General features: G+C 31.4%; 1 protein-coding gene across 1 annotated transcript in view; it reads right to left on the minus strand.

Annotated features, from left to right (window-relative positions):
• The window catches only part of LOC145254538 (transient receptor potential cation channel subfamily M member-like 2), a 401,110-nt gene that overhangs the window by 49,081 nt on the left and 329,997 nt on the right, over positions 1 to 22,032 (minus strand). Inside the window, exons 18-20 of the mRNA XM_080113067.1 lie at positions 19,794 to 20,027; positions 9,458 to 9,632; positions 7,433 to 7,489 (exon numbers count right to left, since the gene is read on the minus strand). Of these exons, the coding sequence (XP_079969193.1) occupies positions 7,433 to 7,489; positions 9,458 to 9,632; positions 19,794 to 20,027 (466 nt within the window). The remainder of the gene's footprint in view (positions 1 to 7,432; positions 7,490 to 9,457; positions 9,633 to 19,793; positions 20,028 to 22,032) is intronic.

Raw genomic sequence — 22,032 nt, forward strand, 5'->3', positions numbered from 1 at the left:
ACTTTGTCATTTACAGCCTTTGATGTGTTGCCGGAGATGGTCATGTCATCAGCATAGATGTCAACGAATGATTTAAGTATGTGTTTAGGGAGGTCATTGATGTAGATCAGGGAGAGCACCTGCCATGGAAATACCGATAAAACAAAAAAAAAATTATATAGATAGAGAATTGTATTAGCAGTGAGATATCTACTGGATTGATAGAAGGATCCCACCATTTTCCCATCAGCCTTGGCAACGGATTTAATGTATGTGTTCCACTTAAGATCAGGAGTAAAGGTCAAGCCCAGAAGCTTGTCAAAACATGAGGCCTCCCCAAGACGAGAGCTATTCATTTCAATTGATGCCAGATGGGGATCAGAGCGTTGATGATGTAAAGAGAGAAGCTTGGTTTTAGATACATTAAAAGTAACCAGCCACTCCTTTACCCATTGTACCACATGTTCAAAATCAGAGGAGAGAGAATCAGAGAGAACTTTGTCATTTACGGTCTTAGATATGCTATCATAGATAGTAGTGTCATCAGCATAAATGTCTACGAATGATGTAAGGATGTGATTTAGAAGATCATTAATGTAGATCAGGAAGAGAGTTGGGCTCAGGATGGACCCCTGAGGGACTCGAGCATTAATACTGAGAGCTTCTGATTTCTGCCCATCAACCACTACTCTTATGAACCTATCAGAGAAATGATTTAATAATTAAGACATTTCCAGCTATACCATAACTGGAGATCTTGTGAAGTAAACCTCATGCCATACCCTATCAAAGGCCTTTGATAGGTCAAGAGCAATTGCCCTAGAAAGGAAACCTCTGTTGAGAGATTCGCTAATCCTATGAGATATAACTGTAAGCACATCTGCTGTAGATCTAGCAGAACGGAAACCATATTGCGTGTCACTAAGAAAGTTATTTTTCCTGATGTGGTTGATTACTTCTCTATTTAACATAGATTCCAGCAGCTTGCTCTTCATTATAGATGAAAAAACATTTTTACAGGTGAATATTTTATGTTACATCGTATTTTCTTTGACCGGTGTAATGTAAAACATTCCCCTGTAAAAATTCTTTTTTTATCTATAATAGAAGAAAGACTATTTTTAAGATCGGATTTTTTTTTCGATTTTCGATACTTATCAGATGAATTTCTGCACAAAACATATCCAAGAACACTGCCAGATATATAAATTACCATTTGTGTGAAATTTGAAAAAAATAGGCTCAGCTGTTTCGGAATGTATTAGGAAAGAATACACACACACACACACACACACACACACACACAAAAAGTGACTTTTATATAATAGTAGAGATACTAGATAAGGATTTTGTTATACAAATCATAATATTCAGATCCTGGTCCATAAGATTTTGCCTTTTTAAGAAGTGATTATTCTATGAGAATTGTCTATTCCTATGAATCAAATGTATTTACAAAGGAGAAATTAAGTTAATCTATTTATCGTTACTGTTGTGATTCTGTAAGAAGAAAGACTAAATATAAATGAGATATATATATATACTAGCTGTACTCTGCCACGCGTTGCTGTGGCTCAAATTGGCGCAATGGAAAAGTTCCAAAATGAGAAAAAGCATGTTTCTTATAGGTTTAAATTTCCATTTTGCATGGGTACAGTTTTTGTTGTTCCATTTTCTTAGCTGATATAGAGATTTTCCGGTGTGGTGACTCTTGAATATGTAACATAAATTGTCCATCTGAAAAAACAGTCAGCGTGTAACTGTAAGGCCCACAATTGTAAAGATTGTTCCCTGTGCTTTGTTGATGGTTATTGCAAATGACAATAAAATTGGAAAGTGTAATTTGCTAAAGTGTAATGATGTATCCGGTGGAATCATAGGAATGCATGGAATGAAGATATATTCATCTGTGAAAGGTCCTGTTAAGATTGTTGTTTCTATGATATTGTTTGTTAATTTTTTTTTTTACTGCAAGCTATGTGCCATTGCAAAGCTTGGATTGGTTTATATTTCACAACATGATAATTAGTACACCAAATTTCAGTTGCAATACATGCGGTGGCATCCCTGGCAAATATAACTGTTGGATAATTAACCACCATTATCTGCTTTCACAACAGTGTCGATGGATTTGTATTTGACTACCTCACTTGGAATTTTACATTGAATAATAGCGTTAAGTTCATGGGCATCTTTGTATTGACCTGCAAGAATAGCTCATTCACTCAGTCAAATGGAATTCTTATAATTTGAATATCTGCAAAAACCTTTTAAACTAACTATTCTTTTCATGAAATAAACAGAAATTACAGAAGTTAAAAGTCAAAGAATTTTGCCCTTAACTCTGATCAGCTGGCACTTTTTCGTACCCAATTTCCCACACGTGATGCAAAAGTTTTTGTGCGGATTGAACAGTCTGCAACTGTACATGCATATTTTGAGTTAAGTTTAATGTCTTCACATGGAACAAAAAAGTAGAGTATTTGAGGCAAGCATTTATTTCATCTGCTGGTGTTGATTGAAGAATAACAGGTAACATTTGTCTGAAATCTCCTGCAAGCAATATTACTGCATTCCCAAATGGTCTGACATTGCCATGCAAATCTTGCAAGGATCGACCAAGAGCCTCAAGTGATTTTTTGCCTACCATTGTGCATTCATCCTAAACAATAAGTTTGCATTTCTGCAATATTTTTCCCCATATTGGATGTTTTGGAGATGTCGAACATGAGATGTTTTAAAGTAGAATAAATAATTCTTCTACTTGGCAGCAAGGTCGCAGGTATTCCTCATGCAGCAAGGGCTAAGGCTATGTCATTTTGTTACCAAAAATGCTGCCAAAATCAATTTAATTAGAAAGGTTTTACCAGTTACTTCTGGTGCTGTTCAAGGTAGCAGTAATTTCCAAATAACTTCTATTCTCACAGTCAGTAAATTAGGTGACTAAAATAGGATTTATCCATGTTTTGACAATGCCTTATTCACTGTAATTAATTTAGGAGACTAAAATAGGATGAGGGATTAGAGATGGACAGATAGAGAGGAAGATATATAGATAGAAAAGAGACAGTGAGAGGAAAACAGAGAAAGAGAAGGAGATAAAGGGATTGATAGATAAACAGAGAGAGGGGGAGAGTTAGAAACAGAGAGGGATGAGACAGAGGAAAGGAGAGAGATAGAGGGAGTTAGAGAGAGAAAGGGGCTCAAAGAGAGATGGAGAGGGTGATATAGAGAGAAAGATAGATTGAGAGAGGGAAAGGGAGAGATGGATAAAGAGAGATATTAAGAGAGGAAGAGAGAGGGGGAGAGAAACAGAAGGTGAACTACACTTCACCATTTTTTTCCTCGTTCAGTAGAGAAGAAATCTTTCGAGACTGAGGCAATTTTGATGTTTTGGTATTATCCAGAGTACCCCTTTTTTTTTGGGGGGGGGGCTAGATTTTCTTTGCATTAGAAACCGACCGGGTTATCTGTACTTTCACTTAACAAATTAATAAAAAAAAACATTGTAAAATTTGAATTTAACAGGAAAATACTATTTTAAAAAATAGCACGATAACATAAGTGCATAAGTGCCACTTTAGATATTCATTGGGCGTTGAGTTCCATGGCGACCAGCATAATTATTTAATGGTCACTCCCTGAGCCCCCCCCCCCCAGTCAAGGCTAATGCATGCGCACGTAACATTTTTTTTTATTTACTGACGTTGGCTTACGATTTATTGATAATTTCGTAACCCTTAAACGCATGCCGGAAGATTTAAATTGGTTCATTATTGTTGTAATGAAAAAAAAAAAAAGTTTCATTCAACACAAAACCAAAAACACATTAATGATAAATAATTTATTATTCTTTCATTGAAATTTACTAATTTTTAAATAAAAAAGTAAAAAAAAAAGTTAATAAAAAAATAGTTGCTTATGTGCACATAAAAAACTTGTTTTTTTTTTTGTTTTTTTTTTTTTAGATTAGGTCCACCTTATAATCACCCCCCCCCCAACCTCCTCATCTTAAGAACAGCTTCCGGAATAAACACCACTTTTGGAGGGGGGGGGCTATTTGCCAAATTTAACTGATATTTGTTGTCAGGATACTCACCCGAAAATACTATTAAAAAAAAAAGGGGGGGGGTTATCCTATACGGAAATGGTCCCGACGTCCGCCTCGTTCTGAGTTTAGGGAGAGGCCGTTTGACGTAGGCGGTGTCGAGGCAGAAAATTACCCTAACCCTAAAATATGCGATATGTCACAAACAGATGCTTTTACAAATATTGTGAAACAAATCACAGAATTTTACAGGGTTAACTAACCACGTGGAACTATTCTAATCATGTGGACTGTTTTTTTGTTTTTAAATTCTAATTATTTGAACTGTTTATTTTGTAAAATTCCAATTATTTGAACTGTTGAATTATCAAAAATTTGAACTGTTTATTTTTTTAAATTCTAATTATTTGAACTGTTTAAAATAAAAAAAATAAAAATTCTAATTATTAGAACGGGTTTTTTTCTCCTTAAGTTAACAACTGGGCACTTTATTGAAGGGTAATTTTCTGCCTCGACACCGCCTACGTCAGATGGCCTCTCCCCGAGCTCAGAACGTGGCAGACGTTGGGACCATCTCCGTAAAGGTTATCCAAAAAAGGAGGGGTTCAGTGCCTGTGGCAGAGAAGTAGATTTATTTATCAATAAAAGTTGCGGAGAAGTAAATTTATTTATCAATAAAAGTCGTCATTTAAAAAAGAAAATTGTGGAGGTGGACCTAAATGTAAATATTTACCCAAAAAATTATCCCGAAGTTTATTACAAAAACGTTTTGTTTTCGCACTATTCAACAATTTGTTCATCCGCACATGTAAATTAAAAAATATTTGTAAAAGTGAGAAGTTATCAGTAAATGATTTAGTTTTTTTTTTTTAATTTATTTATTTTTTTACATTAGGTCCACCTCCACAAATGTTAAGAACGGCTTTCAGAATAAACACCCTCAACCTCTCCATGTTAACAACGGATTTCGGAATAAACACCATTTGGGGGGGGGATATTTAAAAAAAAAAGTCAATAAAAGTCGTCATATAAAAAGAAATGTAAAATGAAATGTTTGTAAAAAGTGAGAAATTATTAATAAATGTTTAGTAACATTTTTCGGTGCTAATGCAGAGAGTGATCCGCGCTATTTTTTAAATCGTGTTTTTTTTTTTTTATTCAATTGCAAGGTTAAAGTACAGAATAGGTACAAAACACCCTCTCCTCCCCATGTTAAGAATGGCTTTTTAAATAATAACATTATTATTTCAGCATGGATCACTCTCTGCATGAGTACCCATTTTTCTTTTAATATTCATAAAAAGTAAAACTTTTTTCAAAATAAATAAATGTTTGTAAATGTGACAAATAATCGTTTAGTTACGGCAATGTCAGTAAATAAAATATGTTACGTGTGGGGTGGGGTGGGAGACTAAGGAAGCGATTATTATTTTTTCTACTGGTCGCCATGGAACTCAACGCCCAAGAAGTACTAAAATGTAATTTTTTTTGTCAAATAAATAAATTTCAAGCAATTTTTGCAATAAATAATAGATAGCCACTTCGTTAATTTTACGACTCGCCCCAGCATATTATAAACACCCTAACTTCCCCATGGTGAAACGGTTTTCAGAATGAACAACCTCCCCATATTAAGAACGGCTTTCGAGGTTTATGGAAGGGCATTTTTTTTTTAACATGGGGGGGGGTTAGGGTTTTTATAATAAATACGTTGAGGCATATCGTAAAAATGAAATAGTTTAGAAAAAGTTAAAACAAACTTTTTTATGTAAACAATGCCGTGAAAAGAAACGAAACAATTAAAACGTAATGTTTCATGAGTGAAAAGCCTTAACATAAATAAAATCAAAAAATTGGTAAGTACATGAATGAATTTAAATTTTTAAAATATGGGAGTTTTTTTTTTTTTTGTTTTGTGCTAATGCAAAGAGTGATCTGCGCTATTTTTTTAAAATCATTTTCCACGTTTAATTAAAGTTTATGATATGTTTTTATTCAATTGCAAGGTTAAAGTACAGAATAGGTACAAAACACCCTCCCTTCCCCATGTTAAGAATGGCTTTTTAAATAATAACATTATTATTTCAGCACGGATCACTCTCTTCATGAGTAAGTTTTTTTTTTTTTACTTATCGAGTTAACAGAAATTCGTGGCTGTGAAATGAATCGAACTGGAAGTTCAGTTTTATCAACAGAACAGATTCGCTGTAACGGTTAAAAAAATATATTTATTTTATTTAATATTTTAATTTTAATAATTCGCGAGGTAAATTTATTTTAATAACATAAAAACATACCTCGACTCTAAAAATGGGTTGTCTGAAAATTTTAAATAAATTGGTAACGTAGAAATATGGTTTTATTTGTTTAGAACGAACCAACTTTACATTTTTATATATATATAGATATATATATATATTATTTCTGTAGAAATATATTTTGTAATATATACCAATCCTTATTTAAAAAGCTCAATGTAATTACAGAGCAATATAGTGAATAAATGACAAAAACTATATTCCAAAATTCCTGATGTTGACCATCTTATAATTTATTCCTTTAATTCAGTTGACATTTACAATTCTTGACAGTATCTGTTTCATAGCACAAAATCAATCATATCAATCAGTGAATCTATTATGCCCTTAACTCATCAGAAGAAATAGCAACAATCAATCTGTCAAAAGGAAATATAGTGCGATTTGACATGATTAAAATCCGAAAATGGGAAGAGAAGCTGCAAAATACCTTTTAATTATGTTTCTATTACACCATTTTGAATTCATTTATATATATATATATATATTACAGAGAAGCAAATAAAGAGTGTGGTCATACATTAATTTGACTGCCAAATGTAGATGACTTGTGAATAATGCCAAGAGACATATTCTTCTGATCTTTATAGTGAATGCAGGAGTTTATTATTATCCATAGGGTGGACACACCATTACAATTACTAAAAGAATTTGCATGTAAAGAAATCTGTTGTTTATTTTTGAAACAGTGGATCTAATAGAAATAAAAATATTTATTTTCATTACTATTATTAGATTAAAAACATAAACTATATAATTTCCCATGCAATTATTATTTAAAGGTCAATTATTTTTATATTTACAATTATCAGTTGTCTTTACTCTATTTAGATATTTATTAGGTTTAATTTTTTAAATCTTAAAGATATTTATATTTTGGTCTTAATATGACTAATATAAGGTAAATTAAGGCTAACTCAAATTTAATATTGGTATCAAGTTATAATTAGAAATAAAGGATAAGTCACTGATAAACAAGTTTCCCATTGTCCTTCAAACTGTACATTTTCAGACAAAGAAAATAAATAGACAAAATAAATGGAAGATAATTTTTCATTTAAAAAAAATGGAAGATAAAACAACATACTTGTTGCACAGTATCCGAGCGATATGTTTTTATAATGCGGTGTGCATTTTTCAAAACCTGAAAAAAAAAAAAAATACAACATAAATACAAAGTCAATATTCAGAAGTTTTAACAACTTAAATGACATTAATTATTACTCAAAATTGGGTTGAGAAATTTTCAGTATAAAGAATCAATGACACACATCTAACAGCAGGAAGTCATCTCAAATTTTAGATGTTTTCAGAAATATTTAGAAAAAAATGATGAAACTATTTATGTGTATAGATATCTGATCTCCAAGACATATGACATCTTGAGCAGAGGCACCTTCAGACAATCTCATGTTTGGTAGGAAGGCAACCCCCAGACTAGGTCATGTCAGATATCCTACATCTATCAGAGACGCTACCTCAGACATTCTATCCAGTATGATCCATCAAGTTTATTAGATCAAGAAATATTTAGTGTCTAAGAGTCTGATCCATAAAGTAGGTTAGATTCAACCGATGCCTTCAAAACTTCCAGTTTTGTCTTCTATTTAATAGCATCTTTCTAAATTTTGCCAAGATAGTTGATTACACTATGTTCAGCCAATATGCAAAGTCGGTTCTAGATATTTTAAGTCCTATACAAGTTCAATAGGTGAATGAAGATCAGATATGAATGTATAAAAATAATGTTACAAATGGTATTTTTTAGTTAGAGTAAGGAGAAAAGTGTAAAATTCCATTAAAAGTTAAGAGTAGAATTAGTGTTATGTGTTAGAATATGATGTAAAATACAGAAAGTAAGCTGATAAAATCTTTCTCTTTCTTGGAAACAAAAAGAGTGGTTGTGTTTGAGGTAGATACTACCACTGCCTATGGGGAATATCTATGGAGAATTATGCATGCATATTGTGCACTGAAAAATAATAAACATAAAAGCAGTGTTAAATGATTGTGTCTTAAAATCACCATTATTAAAAAGATGAATGTAATAAAAAGAAGAATAAAGAGACATCATTGCAATGCCTAATACTTCAAATGAAGACATTCTCTCTCCTGACTATAGATTCTAAACTCTGACTGCCAACTCTTGATTAATTTCTATGTGTCTCTCTCAAAAATCTAATTACATCATTAACTCCACATGATAAAAGACACAAATCGGATGATCTACCTTTGTCACATATACTTGTTTATCAAGCTAACATTCCTGTTTGTTTAGTTATGAAAATTAATTTTCCTTTCTAACATAAATATTTTTATCCTAAAAATACCTTTCGTCTTGATACATTCTTTCTAACATTCTATTTTACAACATCAGTTATGATCATAATAATAATCATGCAGCTCGGAATAACTATGTAACACTGTGCCGCCTAGACAATAAGACTCCAGCTGTCTAAATGATTTGTTATAGACAAGAATTTGTCAACTGTACGGCTACACATTCTAACTTAAATGAACAATACATAAATGGCCATAGTCGGAATATAAGTATAGACACGAGCCGATAGACCAATGAAAAAGAAACAATTTCATATGAGGTTTTGGAAGTTATTTTTTAGATGAGGATTGATAAATGTATTCTTTGAACTACTGTTCTCATCTTGGATTTTATTCTCAATTCAGTTGATATAATCTCCAAACTTCAGGTGCATCTTATGAAATTCAAGAATTTGTATGCAATTTTAAATAGGTCCCTGGTTCTTGTTCTGTCAGCCATGACAAGATAAAAGTCTTAAGTAATTTATAATTGTATTACTAGTATCACCCACACTGAGGATTGAACCTTCAGCCATCAGAAGACTGTTACTTAGAACTTCTAACTTTTAGTACTTTCCCTATCGTTACATAAACCGAAATGTGAGAATAACATTAAAGATGAGGAATAATTTGAATAATTCAAAGAATACAAACTTCCTAGCAACAAAATATTTAATATGGTCTGAAATTTTGTAGCAACAAAATATTTAATATTACCTAAAACTTCCTACCAACAAAACATTTAATACTGTCTTAATTAATACTGCAAAAATACTTGTTAAATAATACTTACCGTCAAGGTCACTGATTTGGGTGAGAAATAAGGCAAATAGTGGACGTGTTAGTACTTTTTTTAACATCTCAATACCTATTGGGTAGTTTGGGTAAAGGACGGCTTGTGTGGTTACACCACCAGCAAACAAAAATATCAGGAACATCCTGATGAAGGCCACAAAATCATGCTTAACCTGAAAACAAACACACACATACGTAGAGTGAATAAAACAAAACAAAAACAGTTGAATTGGACAAGGACACAAAGCTGCATGAATAACTAGCAGGGCCACCTACTGTTTCTCAGGAGTCAGGGTTATTTATAAAGTCTGGATACAGGATAATCTGGTATTTTTCATTTAATTAATGTGAAAAAATATATCTGCAATTTAATTGATCCAAACTCTCTTCTCTGTAACCTCTCTCTCTCACACACACACAGATGTGATGTTGCTAGTTTTACTTTTCTATAAATAATAATATGGCAGGAGTTCTTCAGAATTGTCTCATCCATTTCCTTTATTCTAGCTTGTTTGACTCGGTCTTGTGGTCTCCAATTCGCTGTTTTGATACCTCATTGTAATTCGGCTTCCTATTCTAGTCACTTCTTTCCAAGAACTGCAAGCTTGCAGAACTGTTTCTGGTGACTGTTTCCCTCCTATCTTTAATCTTGATCTTTTCAAAACTAAATTAAATAAGCATCTTCTGTCTTTTGTTGTTCCTTGTTGTTGTTAGCTCCTTGCGTCTTGCACCTTGTCTGGAGCGATTTCCATTAAAAATAAAATGGAATGAAATACAAACTTCAATATTTTTAACTTGTTTCTGCATGCTCACCTTGTACACCATACCTTAGTCTTCTCAATTTCTTTTCGTAAGGTATGCTAATAGAGAAAATGTGCTTGACAAAAAAAAAAAAAAAAATCACACTTGACTCAACAAGGAGTAAAGATAGGAAAATTGAAGGCAAACGCATCAACTGAACTTCAATATTTGCTCCCTCCCTCCCTAAACATTCTCAGCAAGCACTCATTTAGCTACAATCAATGCCAATAATTTCCCGTATACTCTATCTCTACTTAAAATTAAATGAAAATTCCATGAGCAAAATTTCTTTTCTGGAATTGACCGTCTGTGGAACACAATACAACAGGGTTGCTTCCCAACTGAACATAACATGGTTGTTTTCAAGTCCAATGTAAACAAATTCTGGGTTTGTATTACTATACACATAGATTCGAAAAAGTTGTCAAAAACAAATATATAACAAATAAATGTTATCAAAGGCAAGATACGTTACTTTTCTACCTAACTGGATAGTTTTTTAGTGTTTTTATTTAATGTAACATGTTTATTTAGCTCGAAAAACATACAGTGTTTACCGATGTATTCGAAAATTCAAAATGGTATTGGGCTCTCTGTTGAGCAGGGTAAGTTGGGAAAACCAGTTAAAGATAAAAAACTATACAAAATACTGTTAGAAACCCACCGAATATATGTCAGCATACATCACGATAACATATTTGGTGCGTTTCTAACAGTATTTTGTGTAGATTTTTTTATTTTTAACTCATTTTCCGAACTTACCGTGTTCAACAGAAAGTCCGGCGCCATTTTAAATTTTCCAATACATCGATAAACACTGTTTTTCGAGCTGAATAAACATGTTACATTAAATAAAAACACTATAAAACTATCCAATTAGGTAGAAAAGTAACTTATCTTGCCTTTGACAACATTTATTTGTTATATAATTGCTTTTTTGAAAACATTTTCGAATCTATGTGTATAGTAATACAAACTCCAAATTCTTATCGAGACGCCCCTTAAATCATCAAATTCTTCCAATTTCCACCATTAATAGTCACCAATGTTGTTTCACCGGTCATTTGAAACTCATTAACCTTTATCTTCGAGTGACTTTTGAGCCTGAAAAATGGTGACCCCGCCCTTATTAAAAAAAAAAAAGGGTTTCGAAACACATGAATATTTTTATCGTAAATGATGTAAATCATATTGAAGATGTTATTTTAATAAAAACTTGTATTTTTATATGCTTAGACTTTACAGACGGTTTTACTAAATATGTACAACTAAATATGTACGATCAATGTACAACTAATTGTTGCTGCTGCTGAGTAAAACAACTTCGACACAGGCGATAGACTGGATCAGTCAGCGTAAAATATAAAACAATCTTGTAATAAACAATAAAACAAATTTACTCAGAGTTTCGAGGTTATTTTTGGCAAATATCTTTTTAAATGCATATCTAAAAAGATATTTACTAAAGAATGCTCCCAATTTTTATTAAATATTCCCTCTTACACAGGCGATCTACTGAGTCTGTCAAACTAAAAAATCTTGTTTTATTAAAAAAAAAAAAAAAAAAAAAAAAAAAAAAACAACAACTATAAAACGACTTTATTCACAGTCCCGATTATTTTTGGCAAATCCTTAAAGACAGACTTTTTTTCAATCCAGTGTGCCATTTAAAAAAAAATTGGGTTTGTATTACTGTACACAGATTCGAAAAAGTTATCAAAAAAACAAATATATAACAATGTTACTTTTCTACCTAACTGGATATGCTTTTAGTGTTTTTATTGATTGTAACATGTTTATTCAGCTCGAAAAACATACAGTGTTTACCGATGTATTGGAAAATTTAAATGGCGCCCGAATCTCTCTTTGACACGGTAAGTTTTGGAAATGGAGTTATAAATAAAAAAACTAGACAAAATATGGTTAAAAACTCGCTCAATATATGTTACTGTGACATAGGCCGACATATATTCGGTGGGTTTCTAACAGTATTTTGCATATTTTTTATTTTTAACTCCTTTTCCCAAACTTAGCATTTCAAAGAGAGATTTGGGCGCCATTTTAAATTTTCCAATACATCGGTAAACACTGTTTTTCGAGCTGAATAAACATGTTACAATCAATAAAAACACTAAAAACATATCCAGTTAGGTAGAAAAGTAACTTATCTTGCCTTTGATTACATTTATTTGTTATATATTTCTTTTTTGACAACATTTTCAAATCTATATGTACAGTAATACAAACCCAAAAATTTTTAATCTTTGTGAAAAAAAAAAAGTTTATTTCTTTATTATTAAAAAAAAAAAAAAAAAAAAAAAAAATTTAGTCCCAGTCACAACATTCAGCCAGGAGACCTTTTCTTGGCAAATTAAATTCTACAAATGACCTTTTTCTTTAAAATTTGAAATTTGTAACACAATAACAATGTAACACTAGAAAATCTTTGCAAAAAGTAGAAGAAATCCTTAAAGACTAAGGCAGTGTCTCTCTTTTGGGGGAACTAGTTTTATCCAGATTTAAGACATTAATGTCTATCTGTCCTCGTTGGGAGGCAAGTAAATAACTTAATTTTTTTTAATTATTATTTTTTTTTTTTTTTGGTTCATTTCTAAAAAAAAAAAAAAAAAAAAAAAACTTTCTCAAACATTGTTTTTTAAGTTATCCTTATTATCGACTACTGCTTGCTTTTTGTTTGTTTTGCTTTTTTAAATTAAATTCGAAACTGTTGAAGTTGCTTTGACTAATTAAACCATTAACGACGGAGACAATTATTTTTTCCAATACAGTGTGCCAATTCATGCATAATTAGTAAAATCAAAGCACAACTAATCTAAAAAAAATAAACTTGCTTATTTTTTATAAAGATTTTTAACGAAAAAAAAAAATGTGGCACATAAAATTGGAAAAAAATAATTGGAAAAAAAAATTGGAAAAAAGTAATTGTCTCGGTCTTTAATTCATTATGCAAATACTCATTACTTATATATATATATATATATATTTACTTTCTGTCTTAAAAGAAAATATTTTTTAAAAATTCTTTATTTTTTGTAAATACTTTTTATATGAATTTAAAAAAGATCTTTGCCAAAAAATAACCTCTTGACTGAAACTTGTGAATAAATTCATTTTATTGTTTATTTAATAATACCACAACAGATTTTTATGATTTTGCGCTGACAAACCCAGTAGTTCGCCCATGTTGAAGTTGCTGTAATAGCAAATCAGCACATAATTTAGTTGTACATTTTTAATAAAGCTTCTTATGTACAACTAAAATTTGGCACAACTAAAATGTCCGATAGTTTCTGCTGATTCAAGCAACTTTACACGGTTTCTCTATGACAACCAGCAGGAGCAGTCAATCATACATTGATGGGCATAATTTTAGTCGTACAGTTTCAGTAGAACCCCTTTACAGACATCTTACAAAAATTACATGAGCTGTACAGTAAACATATCCAATTAAGGATGAACATTAAGGAATCCTATAAAAAGTAGATTTCAGTGAATATAAATCCACTCCTACGATATATCAGATTAAATTGCTAAATATTGAACCTTTAAAAACAGCAATGATTTCATACATCTAATATGAAAGACATATGCGTGTGTTAGAGAGAAAGCTTGCAACAATCAAAATCACATTAACACAACGTACGACTGAAACTCGATTATCTCCCTTAGTTTAGACATGCTTCTTTGAAGTAGACACTTTTCAAGATGGCAGACTGAATTTAGATATGTTTAAATGAATCATCACATTTCTAAGATTAGTGATAAATACGGCCTATTAAGCTATCGATTATTATATAAAAGCGGAGTCAATGTTTCTTTTAAGCTTTTTTTTCCTTAATCACATACTAAAGTATAGCTTAGTTTTGAAATTTTATTGTTTAGAAAAAAATTATTTTTTAATTGTTCTATTTAACCATAGCTGGACAAGTAGCTGATCTCTCAGATATCTATGTATTCTTGAAGTTGATTCCATCCTTCCTTAATATTTTTTCTTTTTTTTGTGTGTGTGTGTGCTACCAGATCAGGCTGTCTGAGGATACTGGATTCCTGATCTAAAGTACACCAAACATTCATATTTTTATTTTTACTTTCTCTTTGCAAAACTCAATTATGTTCTGAAGAGCTAAAAACAACAGTTTTTCCTCTACAAAAATATTAAACAAAACACCATGAATAAATATTTGGTCATATAAAGAACTTGAAGCATAAAACATTTTTACAAAATTACTGGATTTGGCATTAAATAACCCGAAAAGTGTTGATATGCTGTAAAACAAAAACAAACTAATGTTTCTTAATGTCTATGAGCATTCAGAGAAATAGGAACTATTTTCAGTGTTGTCATCTTATTTACATATGTGTGCGCACACCACAAACACATATGTAAATTAGATGACAAAATAATCCGTCTCTTTATTGTTATATTATCCATAATTAAAATTCATTAGAAAATGGCTAGATTACAATAGAATGTAATGAGATGAACAACTAGTTCATTACAATTTATGGCTAATTAGGTTTTAAATGAAATTTTAAATATAAAATATTCTTTAATTCGAGGATTAAGTTAACATGCATTGTGTGTTATTTAAATGAATAAATGCAAAACATGTTTTTATTTATCATTCACAGATTTCCATAGAACACACACTATTGTTATTTAAAGTAATAATACAACATAATGTTTTGAAATACCATATGTAGGAAATATCCATAAACTTTCATATATCTTTCTAATTTATATGACTACTTTTTAAACAAGCTAGAATAAATTAATGCTTAGTGTTATTCATTTATAATTTTATAGTGTTATTTTTTCTATATATCTGCAATAGTCTTGCTGATATTAGCAGTAATTGATTAAAGTAATTAAATAAAAAAAGGATAAATAAAAAAAACATGTAAAATATGCTCATCAATAATTAAGGTAGATAATTTAGATGAAACAAATATCTTGGCTAACTAGAAAGATATACCAATCAGGCATTAGAGTTTATAAAGAGAGGGGTAGCTGATTGCTATTTCTCTCATTTAAAATTTTTTTTTTTATTTTACTTGATAAATTTTTGAAGAAATCAAGGGAGCTAACTCCTCCTGGAGCTAACACTTGATTCCATGATGATAGGGATTTATATCTGAGGGCTCTTTTTAGAATAAATTTTGTTCCCTTTATGGCTGCAATCTGTATTTCATTACAGCTTAGTCTTCCATGGATTGTTTCCAGGTACTTCTTAAGATTTTTTTTTCATTAAACCAGTTGCTCTTATCACAACTGGTATAATGTCTGTCTCTCTCAGGAACCATGTCATCTTTAAGTCATTCTTGAGGTCCTGATATTTCGTTATCTTTTCTCGTTCATATGGGGAGGAGCATTTTTAAAAATAATAAAAAGTAAAATCTGACATTGCTCTCAGTCCCTCTCCTTTTCTTTCTTGCACCCTTCTCAGGATACCAAATTTTTTTTTATTCTATTTTAAACCCGCACACCCCACACAAACTCTATTGCTCAGGCAAATTGATTTTTTCTTTTCATTTCTTTGACCTTATTTAATAAATAAATTGGTTGAGATTACAATGTTAACAATTATTTATTCACTAGTTGTACACACGGCGTTGCCCGATCGTACAATACGCTTAAACATGATATTTTAATTTATGCAGATTGCATAAGTATTATAGAATCAATCTTCTACTAATTATTATATATTACAAGGAATAATTTGCCTGGTGGACTAATTTGCAAAAAAAAAAAAAAAAACCAAAAAAAAAACAATAATGTTGTTCATCAAATTCCATCTGTGTTTGTTTACAATATCAAGTCAGATATTTGGCCTTGACGATCTTAAACAGTCTTTCTCCTCTTATAGATAAAAAAAGAAGAATTTTTACAGGGGAATATTTTACGTTACACCAACCACTGTTACACCGGTGCAATGTAAAATATTTCCCTGTAAAAATTCTTTTTATCTATTTTTAAGATCGGATTTTTTTGATTTTCAATACTTATCGGATGAACTTCTGTACAAAACATATCTAAGAACACTGCTAGAAATATAAATTAGGTTTCTGTGAAATCTGCAAAAAATAGGCTCAGCCGTTTCAGAACCTATGAGGAAGGGACTCACACACACAAAGTGATTTTTTTTATATAATCTTTTTATTTATTTCTTTTTTTTATTCAATTTTCACCCTAAACAAGGCACAGTGCCACTTTGAAGTAGGGGGCTACTATCGGAGACATAATTTGCGGGGGGCATTATAGAGGGAGAGGAGTAGAAAGATGTTTGCTCACATTACACTTGAACTTCTGCATATCAGTACAGTTGGGAAAGCAGAATCCTGGAAGGGAGTTTCAAAGACTTGCAGTTCTTGGAAAGAAACTATTGGAGTAAAAAGCTTTCTTACACCTAGGGATCTCTACCGTAAAGCGGTGGAACTTAGTTGCTTGTCGGGTTTGTCAGGGTAGTCACGTTGAGGAGGTATAAGTGCTTGTAGTTCATCAAAGCATTCACCATTAAAGTATTTGTAGAACAGGCAGAGGGATGTAACATTTTGTTGATGAGACAGAGGCTGAAGCCTAGATGACAGTTCAGGACCTATCAGGTTGCCAACTCTCTTTTGAGTACTTCATACATGGGCGAATTTTCTAGCACGGTAGAGACAGCCCACCTTCTTTGCAGCAGCCTTGGCAATGCTCTCAATGTATATATTCCAGTTCATGTTCCCTGTAAACGTTAGGCTGAGGTGTTTAAAAGAAGTACTTTTAGGTAATGTGTTCTTGGCCATTGCTATTGGCAGTAGAGAAGGTTTCTTGTAGTTATTGAAGGAAACAAGCTTAGTCTTGGCAGCATTGAATGTGACCATCCATTTTTGTCCCCATTCCACTACAGATTGGAGGTCATCCTCTAGTGTTTCTGCCATATAATAGTAGATATTTTTTTATATAATAGAAATATCAACTATGTGAAAAATTTTGTCTCATGTTTACAAGAAACTTATGAAATATTTATTATTTAAAATGTTTGTTTCAAGTAACTAACTTTACGGAGCAACAGTGAGCTGACAAATCCAACTAGTTAAAGTATGTAGGAAAAAAGAAAATAAAGAAAAATCTGTATGATGTACACACTCATGACAGAATGAAAACATCAGATTCCAAAAATCACGTAAATTGATCAAATAGTTTTATTTGTAAATAAGGAAATAAAATTTTACGAGTATCCACAAAGTGACTGTCTTACCTGCCACTTTGAAAAATAAATATCAAGAAACAAAGGGAAATAACTCAATACTTCATACTTAATAAAGTATTGTAATGCTTACGAATTCCCATTAATTGCTTAAAAATGGTTTTATTTATAAAAATAGAAATCACCTGATCAATGTATTTGATTTCTGGAATATATTTTTGCTTCATCATGGATACATACATTGTACAGATTTTTCATTAGTTTTTTCTTTTTTTTTTAATATGGTGCGAATTCTGGTTTGGTTGGTTGTTTTACAGCATATCAAGCTTTTTAAGATTATTTAATGCCGAATCCAAAGATTTTGAAGAAAATTTTTTTAATAGACTAGATTTTTTGTTTTCAAGTTGGTTTCTATTTAACCCATAGTTGGGACCCTAACAGGTACTACCATTCCAGGTCAGAGTGGACCTGGGAGCAATGGCGATTAAAGAGTGGCTCCACACTCCTCAAAGCCCGCAAGCTGGGGCCTCACCACTGGATATAGTTTAAGGTCATATCAAGGACCGGGAATTCTGGACAAGAACTAATATATAAAAGTGAAGACAATTTTTAACCTATATACTCAATGAATTTTGGATCTACAGATTTGTAATTTGGTATATAGGGTATTCAAACACGTGAAAAAATTTTTAATTGACTTTCATCCGGAAAAAAAGACTGCTAAGGGGGTAAAAATTTTAAAATGGGTACTTGGGGGGGGGGTCATCGGATTTTTATCTGTTTGTCAACTATTTCACAACTGTGCATGCACGAATCGTTCACATGCAGCATGTTAAGACTAAGTAGGTTTGAAAACAGTTTTTAAAGATCATGGCAAGCTGGTTTAATGGTTTTCGTACTTGACTCACTGTCTTTAGGTTTTGGTTCTGATCTCAGCTAGAGTATATTTTCTTTTACTTACAAGAACTGAACGGTTTAGAGAAAACGGTGCTTGTGCAGAATTTGCACCAGACGCTCGGTTATGCTTGGAACAGGACATTAACTGCCGACTTTCACCAATTATCAAAGTGCAACAACGCTACTCAAGGAAAATACTGAAGAAAACATTCAAATATAATAAAATCACCAGAAAAAAATATAACAAAAAAAAAAAAAAGGAACGACGACTTACAGTAACAATTTCTGTTTTAGTCTTGTTACAAATTTTTTTAAGTGAAAAAAAATAAACAAGTATTTTTTTTCAACCAATTTGATTTAGTCAAACAAATTTGAACAAAACTAATAAGAAAACCAAACTTTCATGTTTTTCCTAATTTTTTAACAAAGGTTTAAAAAAAACAAACAAAAAAAAAACATACTTTTTTATGTGTTTTTTCATGTATTATTTCTTGCATTTTTCTTTATTTTTTGCACCTAATGTAAAGTAAATGCTTTTTTTATTATTTTTTTTTCTTTCATAAACATTTTTTTATGTTGGTTGGGGCTGGGAAACTGATTTTTTAAAAATTAAATTAAGACACCCGGGATATTCCCTTAGGGTTAGGTAGACTTTTCTACAATCGCATCAGACAATGTTAAAGTGGGGTGAGAAGTGACAGTGGATGTGGAAGAAACTTTGTCAACACAACTGGATAGCTTTCCGATACATGATTTAAGATGGAGACAAAAGGATCATTACCAAATTTATGTCTCCACATAAACTCGAAAAGATAAGTGTTTAGCTTCCGGCTGGTCCCATTGATTTTTTTTTCTTCCAATATTTTCCCCAAAGATCGTCTGCTCCCTTGCCGCACATTGATCAGCATCTTACGTTAGATTACAGTCAAATCCGAATGATTGACGTCATATTACGAGCAAAGCTGAGCAGACGGTGAGTTACATCTGGTTCAAATTCTGCACAAGTATCGAAAAAACAATACTCGTATGCACAAGTCTCAGTTTCTTTCCATTTTTTTTTTTTTTTTACTATATTGAGTAAAATACACTAATCAGTAGAGGATTGGCTCTAATAATAATAAATATGAAATCTGCATAAATTAAATATCATATTTATGCATATTTTATGACCGAGATAAACTGGATGGTCTGCTACTAATAGATATAAAAAAAATCACTAATTATATAATTAAACCTTAGAATATATAACCATTAAAACTAATGACCCCAGAAATTATAAAATTAAACCTTAAATATATAACCATTAAAATATGTGACCTTAGAAAGGTCAACAATGTTTTCAGTGAAACATAAGGTGTACAGATGTGTGTGTGTGTGTGTGTGTGTGTGTGTGTGTGTGTGTGTGTGTGTGTGTATACTACTCACCATTCTGACTATGCGTACAAGGTTGGGTCCTAACGTTGGACTGATGGGCAGATAGACTCCAAGCAGGCGATAAAAGAAATAAATCAAGCCAATTGCCATGACAATCTTTGCTGTGATAAAATCAGAGAAATTCACCCAATTGGGAATAATGCGTAGAATCAGGTAGAGAATGAGAAAGACTAGGATTAGTGCTATCTCGACACAGTGCCCAAGCAATGAGAGGGCTTTATATTTCTGCAAGAAGAAAAAGGGAAAAGAATGGGAGAATTATTAAGTAATCTCATTGAGAAAGAAAAAAGATTTATCACAGTTATGAATAATTCAAAATTTAGTATGCAAAAAATAAATAAATAAATAAAAATAAAATAATTTTTAAATGTCAAATTATACAAACAAAACAGTTATGACTGATGGAAAAAGAGCATGCTACCCATGTGAAGTAAATAAAAGATCCCGTTCGAAATTCCATCCAAATTACAGAGTTTGACAAGATACACCAAAAGAAGTTCAGAGGTTGCATCAGCTAAAACGTTGTGAAAATGACACTCAAAATGAGAACAGTAGTCTGAAGAATCCAAATAATATGAATAACCAATCCCCATCTCAAAAATTCAGAAACATCAAATATATAGGACTTAGTCACATCTTTTAAAAGCATTATTTCATAAGGTTAAACTATTTAAATTTCAAAAACTAATGCTGTATAATATTTTATTAAATAAATATTTAAAAAATTATTTTTTTACTGAGACTTAAAAATTTTTATTTAAAAAAAAACAAAATCACTAGATTTTATAAAAATTGCAAATTTAACCTTTCGAAAAAAAACAACAACTCTTCTATGACTATGCTTGATGCCACTGAAATCTCAGAGCAAAAAAATAATAAAATAAAACAAAATAATTAAAAAATGATTTTCATTTAATAAAAAAATTATTCAGCCTTATTCGGTTTTCTAAAATTTTCAAATTTAAGACAAATATTTTAAATGGAAGCAAAAAATTAATCTTCTACTCAATTCCCTAAATTATTAATCCTATACTCTGTAATAAAGGCCAATGTGTATTTATATAAATTCATCCAGTATATATACTATTCATCTATTTACACAAAGGTTTACAAAAAAAAAGAAAAAAAAAAAAGTCTTTTTCTAGCCTCTGCAAGAAACCATTTCAAGAGTTAAAAGGAAGCGAGAAAGCTAATAGCAAGTCAGACAAACCTCTACTCTAAATAAAAAGTCAACAGTCCATGTTGTTTTTTCTTTAGACCATCAGAAATGATTTATATTTACATCTTCAGAAATGGCAATTTCTATGTGAAAAATTACTGATGTAGTTTTAAGATTTTATATAAATATCAGTGGAAACACTGAGGAAGTATAATTTTCTTTGTCATTATTAATGGAGGGGGGGTTATAATTGTTTAAGATAATACAAAAGCTTAAAATGGAACATGATGCAGAGAACATGAAATAAAGTAAATATCCAGATTGGGGTGGGGTAGGGGTGATATTCAAAACAACAATGCAATATGCCACAATCCTCTTCCTGTATAAGAGTCAGATATTGTTGTTGTTTGTATGGCATTAATCCTAGGTGGGTTGAACCAGCTTCTTCCAAAGGATGAAATGTCAAGAGAATATTAAATTCACAGTCGCCTATAAGTAAGATATGTGTGATGGTTTTATTGTCTTAAGCAGAGCGAATAGTCTGGACTATCTCGCTGGCAGGATGCTAAGCTGCCAACAATCATACTTCCCAGAAAGGTTGGTACTCCTACATCTGGTGAAGTGTTTGCAGTATCAAGCAAAAATTAAGGATGACTAGATGTGAAGCTTGAACAACAAATTAGGACTGCTTTGTAATACTAAGATAGACTTCGACCTAGAAGTGTTGAACTTGAAAATGTTTCAAAGTAATTAAAAAAAAAAAAAAAAACCTCACTGCTCTAATGACAACTGAAAATAGTGCTTACACAATTATATTTAAGGCCAGGAAAAAAAACAAAACAATATTTTCTGTTACATTTTTGCGCTATATAAAACTTATCTAAAGATAGAGTATTGGTGCCAAATCTGTGAAGGTGCCACTCATAGCAGTTTTTCTTACCTCGACAGAGTACAAAATTGATTAACAATCTAGTGGTTTTCTTTGGCAGGTGTATTCGTCTTGCATTTCCAGAAGGATTTTCTTCCACAGATTTGCTCACAAATGAAGGCTCAAAACAAAAATGATTTCAT

The sequence above is a fragment of the Euprymna scolopes genome, chromosome 3 (genome assembly GCF_053919585.1).
Source record: "Euprymna scolopes isolate OS-2025 chromosome 3, ASM5391958v1, whole genome shotgun sequence".
NCBI lineage: Eukaryota > Metazoa > Mollusca > Cephalopoda > Sepiida > Sepiolidae > Euprymna > Euprymna scolopes.